The sequence below is a fragment of the Myxocyprinus asiaticus genome, chromosome 24 (assembly GCF_019703515.2).
Source record: "Myxocyprinus asiaticus isolate MX2 ecotype Aquarium Trade chromosome 24, UBuf_Myxa_2, whole genome shotgun sequence".
In the NCBI taxonomy this organism is placed as follows: Eukaryota; Metazoa; Chordata; class Actinopteri; order Cypriniformes; family Catostomidae; genus Myxocyprinus; species Myxocyprinus asiaticus.
The window spans coordinates 26,743,281-26,751,746 of NC_059367.1; the positions used below are offsets into that span (position 1 = coordinate 26,743,281).

Sequence of the window (8,466 nt, forward strand, 5' to 3'; positions counted from 1 at the left end):
GGAACTCTGGCTCAGTGACCATGACGAGGAACTCTGGCTCGGCGGCCATGACGTGGAACTCTGGCTCAGCGGCCATGACGTGGAACTCTGGCTCAGCAGCCATGACATGAAACTCTGGCTCGGCGGCCATGACGTGGAACTCTGGCTCAGCGGCCATGACGTGGATCTCTGGCTCGGCAGCCATGTCGTGGACCTCTGGCTCAGCATCCGCCTCCCCCACAGTGAACGTGGAACCAATAATCTGCAGGGCGAGGTCGATATATTGAGCCAGGTTGTGGGTAGTCTGACTGCCTGGCATCAGAAAAGAGATGGGCTCATTCAGTCCAAATCAGAAACAGTCCTTGAGCGCCACCTCATTAAAATCCACCTGGCATACCAGAGTGCAAAAGTCCTCTACATAATCCATCAGGGGACGACTCCCCTGACGTAGGCGAAGAAGCCGAACTGCTGGGTTCATTATGGGCGGTCAGGTATTCTGTAACGTTGCTGCTTCTGGCAATGACAAAGACGATGTAGGACCCCAGGTGCAGTTTATTTACAGTAGTGAAATCCAAAAAACCCGTAAATCCCCACATGAACAATTAACATGAACATAAACATAAACTTGACTTGACTTGACTTGGACTTGACCGGATGCTGCTCGTGCACTTGACATAGCATGACACGTTACAAAACACAGTTATAATCACAATACCTGACAAACAACAATGGAAAACATGAGGGCTTAAATACATGGACATGGGAGAAAATAAACCAGTGAACAAACAGAACTCTAAACAAGATAATCAAACAATGAACCAATGAGAACAAGACACATGAACATGGAGGGAAAATAGGACATCACATGACCAGGAACACATGACATGAAACAGGAACTAAACTTTTCAAAATAAAAGGCATGAAATACATGAGCACACACATTAAACATTACACCAACCCTATAATATATATATATATATATATATATATATATATATATATATATATATATATATATATACATATATATATATATATATATATATATATATATATATATATATATACATACATATATATATATATATATATATATATATATATATATATATATGTATATATATATGTATATATATATATATATACAGCGCCCCTTGAAAATGGGCATGTAAGGGGGCTCTGTAGCACCCCCATTTTCACCTACAGTTACCATACATATATAGTTCTCATAAAACCGAACTACTTTCATACTCACAGTCATTAGCTCCACCCAACAGGAAGTTGGCCATTTTGGATTTTCTGGAAATCGTAGGCTCTAAACTTTGAAATACTCCTGCTAGGGGATTCATGTGACTGGCACCAAATTTGGGCAACATCATGCCAAGACATTGTATATACTAAATTGCAAACTGATTTTTTATATTTTGAACGGTGTTGCCATGGCAAAGCAATACATTTATGGTGAAAAATGGAAAACAGGAAGTGCCTAATATCTTCTGTGTGCATTGTGTGATTTTGATGAAAATTCAGCTGTATGTTTGGTAATGAGTGCTGATCACATTGATGCAGATATTATGGGTCACGGTCATAGTGCCACCAACTGGCAGCAGGAAGTATGACACTTTTAACAGACTTTGAAATAGCCCTCTTGTGTTTACATGAATTGCTTCAAAATTTTTAAGAATAATGTCAAGACACTGTTGATATAAAATTGTAAAGGAATATTTTGCCATGGCAACAGATTGTTATTATTCCTTTCTTCTGATATTTGGGTGTTTGAGATACTTGGCATGCTTAAAATGTAATGACATTTTGCACACACATCAGAGTCATTGGCCATTAGGACTGGTCAAAAGTTCACAAATGGGCATGTGGTGGGGGGGGCTCTGTAGCACCCCCTTTAAAATGGGCATGTAAGACGGCCTCTGTAACACCCCCATTTTCACCTACAGTCATCAAACTTGGTACATATATAGTTCTTATCAAGCCAGACAACTTTAATAATTATAGTCCTTAGTTCCGCCAAACAGGAAGTCATCCATTTTGGATTTTCTGAAAATTGCAGGCTCTGAACTTTTAAATACTCCTCCTAGATGATTTATGAGACTGTCAACACATTTAGACATCATTATGCCAAGACATTGAAGATGTTAAATTGCGAACAGATTTTGATATATGGAATGGTGTTGCCATGGCGAGGCATTAAATTAATGGCGAAAAATGGGAAACAGGAAGTGTCTCATATCTTCTGTGTGCAATGTGTGATTCAGATCCAAATTGAGATGCATGTTTAGTCTTGGAGGCTTATCATATGGACTTGACTATTTTTGGTCACGGTCATTGCACCATCACCTGGCAGCAGGAAGACTTTAAAATAGTCCTCTCTTATTTACCCAAATTGCTTCAAAAATGTTTAGAATAATGTCAAATGCCAAATTCATGTGACCACCTCTCATTTTTTTCTGAAAGCCACCGGGTGGAAATGGACCAGTTGTGCTTGGGTCTGTCATCGCTGCTTGCAGCTTTATTGATTCTTATAATTCTTGTAATGATTCTGGTAATTAAGGAAATGGAGAGACCGGATGCTGGTCATTTTTCTTTTTTTCTTCTCTGTACTTGTATGTTATGGGAGGAAGGAGAGAGATGAATTGAGATGTCAAAGATTAAAAATAAGGTTGGGACAAGAATTTGGCAATTACAACAGGTGCAAATACAAGGCATACCTGATTTGAGTTGTGAAATCTTTCACTTGATAGTAGGTTTGTGCTCTAACATGTAGAAAAAAATCCTTGCACAATGAGAAAAGCAGCCTTGGATCAGTCCTTCAAAACCTTACATGTTTTTTCTGTGTGACTCATAGTCTTGCGGTTATTAAAATGACCTCTTGGATTAACCTGAAGAACCTTCCTTCCTGTAAAAAAAAAATAATAATAATAATAATTAAAGATAGGTCAAGTAATGTAGTCCTGTGACAGTGATGGGTATTACAACACAATTATTAACCATATAATTTTAGTTGTTCTAGTTATGACATCTGCAGACATACAAAGCTTATTAGCATCACAATGTTGATTCCACAGAGGTTAGCCTGTTATTAGCCAAAAGTGATAGCTTTGGCATTTTATGATGTACATTTACTCATTCCAGGAAGTTCTAGATAAGAATTTCCTTATTTGCTTGTTATCTTTGGACCACACAGCATTTTAATTTGTTTGGTTTTTTTTAGCACATTTTTGGCATAAAGCAAGCCCATACTGTAACATATGTTCTGGACTTTAGTTTTGTATGGACTCTTATTTTGAGGTTATGTTTTAGTTATTGTTCTTGTCACTCTTCCTTGTTCCCCTCTGATTGTTCCCCAGGTGTTTCTTGTTAACCTTGTTAGTCCCTGTGTATATATTGCCCTTGTGTGCTCTTTTTCAGTTCTTTTCCATGTTTTGTTCTCCAGAGTTTTGCATTTCTAAGATTTCCAGTGTTCTTATGTTTTTGTGTTTCATTTAAGTTTTCTTTAAATAGCCTGATTTTAGATTCACCTTCTCTCGCTTTAATTCTCCACCAGTGTTACACTGTGGGAGCTTTTAGAGTGGCAAGAAATTTCTGGTATCTGAATGCATTGGAGGGATATTTCACTCTGTAATCATTTACTCACCTTTTTTAATGTTGTTCCAAACCCAAATGACTTCCTTTCTTCTGTGGAACACTTGTGCACACATTTTTTAAAGTGAAACAAACACTTATTTTATGCAATATTTACTCAAATTTGCATTAACGTGAAAAGATAAAACCTTGAAAACAGAAAGTGTTGACTTCATTGGCAAACTTGGATTTTGGAACTGACACAAGGGAATGTTAACACTTCTGTTATTTGGCCAAGCGAAAACAGTTATCAGCCGATGCTGATAATCGCACAATGGCCAAATATCGGCCGGTTAATCAGCCTGGCCAAGATATGTATTGGTCTATCACTAGAAATCACACAAACTCCAAAGGCAAATGGCTGTTTTTAATTTCCAAAATGCAATCACTGTGACAGATATGAGGCCAAATGTGATCTAACGATGATCTTAAATGAACAAAACCCACGGCAGGTCTAATATGAAAAATGGGACCCCTTCTTGCATAGGCTACTGTTTGTGAAAGGATATGCGAATAAAAATATCACACTGCTTAAATAATGTCTTTGCATTTATTTTGAATGCTGTAAGTAACAATTGTTATATCAAAAACAGCTGTTATTAAGTTTGAATATGGAATATGAAGATATTAAAGTAAAATATTATGGAATGTTTGTCAATTATTTAAGCAGTATATATGCATATTGTATGTCTGATTGGAATTTTTATTTTCATATGCCATATTTCTCAGGCTTTAGAGGTGTGTAGTGTGTGAGGATGTGTATTCATCAACCTGTTACATGTCATAATACAGGCCTATTGAATCAAATTAAAACTTGTTTTCCCGATAATTCTTCACTGTAAACCATAGATTTCCTTATATAAAATGTTAATAACACCAACAACATTTTGACATTATAAAATGCTTACGTTTATTAAAACTGTAGCGCTGCCCATATCCACAATTGAAATCTGTTGCTTGAAAGAACTCGGAAGCACGGTTGCCTGCAGTGTGACGTCAGAGTAATTTCATCTATAGCTATGCTAGATTCACGTATCACTCTTGAATCACTCTGCATCCTCTTTCTTGTCACATCATTAAATAATTTAAACTCAAATCAATATTTCATATAAATCTATTAATTTGAAATGTAGCCATGTAATTAGCAGGATAATTATTTCAAAATAAACTCCTTCAGACTAGTACAAGACCTGAACTGTTTTGCGAAGATGACTAACTGACTGTATATTATCCTTTACTTAGGCTTTTCGTATGCAACATATTTAGTCTTTTTAAGACGTGTGCACTTTTGTCACACAAATAGACCACCATTTTAAAATGTTTTGAGTTGAAATCAGCACAGTTGGGATCAATAATTATCTTACTTTGAGAATGGGACATATATTATGTTTGGTCTTTGGAACATTATAATACCAGAAGTTTTACATAGAAGTTTTGTTTGTTTTTTCTGGACTTGTCATGATCTGACAAAGATTGAGAATATGATTCAGAGGACAGAACTTGCCAAGATGCTTGCTGAGATACTACAATCAGTAACTAACTAAGATGGGACCCTCAAGATGGCAGAGTTTCAAAGATGGGAGTTCCTGACCCCTGGTTAGAACATGCCTCAGAAACAAAATGAAGCCACAGATTCAGTTATCAGCACATACCTAAGGATTATTTTGAATTATTTCTCCCAGTTATGACTTTTAACTCAAGTCAGAGTGGGCACTGTTGGTTCTCTTCTCTACCTCTTTTGGATAGATTCGTTTTATTATAATATTTTTTTTTTTTTATTTATTTATTTACCTATTACAAATTTTATTACAAACATAACTTCATGGTTTGGTACAGTTTCTTAAAATGTTTTGCTGAGATAAAGAATATATATATATATATATATATATATATATATATATATATATATATATATATATATATATATATATATTGTGTTAATAGGAGAATGTTTCTTTTGGAAAACAGGTGTGCCTCACTTAATAACAGCAGATATGGTAAAAAAGGGAGCTGCACTTATTGATGTTGGCATCAACCGTATCCAGGATCTAGAAACTGGTGAACTTCGTCTTGTCAGAGATGTGGATTTTGCAGGTAAATGACCTATGATTGAACGCATTACTGCTTTATAGTGCTGTCATAGCATTAGCTTTAGAATCCGATTTAAGAAAGTTGAGGGAGTTTTTTTCAGAGAAAATTATTTTTGTGCATCATTATAATAATTTAACAGGTGTTATTTTGCAAATAGTGCTTCAGTTATACACTACCAGTCAAAATGTATTTTATAAAATTATTTTATTTAGGGTATCTAGTTAAGCTTTGTTTAACATTTTTTGTTCACTACATTTATTATGTTGGCTTGAGACATGTCTATAGACATGGTTTAGGGATTTTTCAAAATCCCTAAACAAACACCAACATTTCTGACTGTAACTCATCCTAGAGTTTTTAATCTACATCCACCAAACTTGGCACAGACCTTCAGACTGTTCTGACTTGGGTTGCTGTGACTTTTCTAACTGATCAGAATTATCAGTTTAGAATCAGGTTTTCGCACAGCAGGTGATCAAATTTCCCCAAAATCCCATAGACTTACATTAAAGGAAAGGTAAAGCCACACTATGTAACTTTTGGCCCTCTAGCAGTTGAAACATAAAACTGCAAGTTACTTGCAGAGGAACACTATGTCAGTTGTGATTAGGCACTACTCTTCTGGTGGATGAATCTCATGGTTTGAGGATTCTGAGATTTCCTGCAGATTTTTCTATTATGTCATCCACTTAAACATTTATAACCGATATATTACTTAATTTGAAGAAGATAAACAACACTCTTTATTATAGTTTAAAATGATTATTAAAGCATTATATTTACACACAATACACATTAATGTTTGTATTGTATTACACAAATCATATTAAGAGGTGAAGCTTGTGTAATGGCTGATATGAGTCCAATTGAAGACAATGTTTATATTACAATCTACAGCCTAAGTGGACAATGCAAGTGAACTGTAATACTACAATAGTTGGTCTATGCACTGCAAAAAATAATATAAAAATGCAAAATGAGATTTAATATTGATGAAATACATGAAAATAATATGCAGAAATATGCAATATAACAATTACAATAATAATTTTTTAATTGTTTATTTGGAAGTAAAGTTACAACAGAGAGATTGTTACACATTAAACAAATTAATAAACATTACTTTATTATGAAATTGGTACATTATAGACAACTTGAGATGAGAATATACTGATCAGCCACAACATTAAAACCACTGACAGGTGAAGTGAATAACATTTATTATCTCATTACAATGTCACCTGTCAAGGGGTGGGATATATTGGGCAGCAAGTGAACAATCAGTTCTTGAATTTCATGTGTTGGAAGCAGGAAAAATGGGCAAGCATAAGGATCTGAGCGACTTTGACAAGGGCCAAATTGTGATAGCTAGATGACTAGGTCAGAGCATCTCCAAAACGGCAGGTCTTCTGGGGTGTTCCTGCTATGCAGTGGTTAGTACCTACCGAAAGTGGTCCAAGGAAGGACAACTGGTGAACCGGCGACAGGGTCAGGGGCACCCGAGGCTCACTGATGTGCATGGGTAGTGAACACTAGCCCGTCTGGTCCGATCCCACAGAAGAGCTACTGTAGCACAAATTGCTGAAAAACTTAATGCTGGCCATGATAGAAAGGTGTCAACACACATTGCATCGCAGCTTGCTGTGTATGGGGCTGTGTAGCTGCACACCAGTCAGAGTGCCCATGCTGATCCCTGTTCACCGCCGTCGTTTACCTGGGGAAGAGATGGCAGCAGGATGCACCATGGGAAGAAGGCAGGCTGTCAGAGGCAGTGTGATGCTCTGGGCAATGTTCTGCTGGGAAACCTTGGGTCCTGGCATTCATGTGTTACTTTGACACTACCTAAAGATTGTTGCAGATCACATACACCCCTTCATGGCAACTGGTATTCCCTGATGGCAGTGTTCTCTTTTAGCAGGATAATGTGCCATGCCACACTGTACAAATTGTTCAGGAATGGTTTGAGGAACATGACAGAGAGTTCATGGTGTTAACTTGGCCTCCAAATTCCCCAGATCTCAATACGATTGAGCATCTATGGTATGTGCTGGACCAATAAGTCTGATCCAGGGAAACTTTTTTTGACTTTTGAAACATGGCTTTGTTGAGCCATCACCGAAGTTTGTCTTGAAAAACTTAATCTACCTAGTTTTAACATTTGCACTACATTTAAGAGTTTAATGACTATTATTCTAAAATGTGCAACATAGTTATAATGAAGAATTAGAAGGCATGTCCATACTTTTGACTGGTAGAGTAGTATTATTTTGTCACTCATTTCTGATATTTAACTTATTTTGTTAATCGGTTGATTTAAGAAGTGCCCATACATCTGCCTTTAAAATGAACAATATTTGTGTGTGTGTTTGTGTGACCATCAATATATTTGGCATATATCATTTCACGATTACTTGCTCATAGTCGTAAGCGTTACATTTGTTTCATTACGCTATTTGTGGTATCAATGAGCACACAGTATGAACACTCCAAATGTCACTAAGCAACTAGTTTTATAATTTGGTTTATTTACTTGTAGTCTCTAAGTAATGCTTTGCTTAGGCAAAGGTATTAGTGTTATTTATGACGTGGCGAATCTGGCAATAGTGTTCTGTTTTTTTCTCTCTCTCTCTCTCTTTCTAATCAGCAGTGAAGGAGAAGGCTGGATTTATCACTCCTGTGCCTGGTGGAGTTGGTCCAATGACCATCGCCATGGTGATGAAGAACACAGTCACTGCAGCCAAAAATGCCCCAACATACTGA

At 36.5% G+C, this 8,466-nt stretch overlaps 1 protein-coding gene across 1 annotated transcript in view; it reads left to right on the forward strand.

The window, feature by feature from the left end:
• Nucleotides 1-8,466, forward strand: part of mthfd2l (methylenetetrahydrofolate dehydrogenase (NADP+ dependent) 2 like) — a 43,210-nt gene extending 34,744 nt beyond the window's left edge. Inside the window, 2 exon segments of the mRNA XM_051654109.1 lie at nt 5,584-5,709; nt 8,351-8,466. Coding sequence (XP_051510069.1) covers nt 5,584-5,709; nt 8,351-8,466 — 242 coding nt within the window.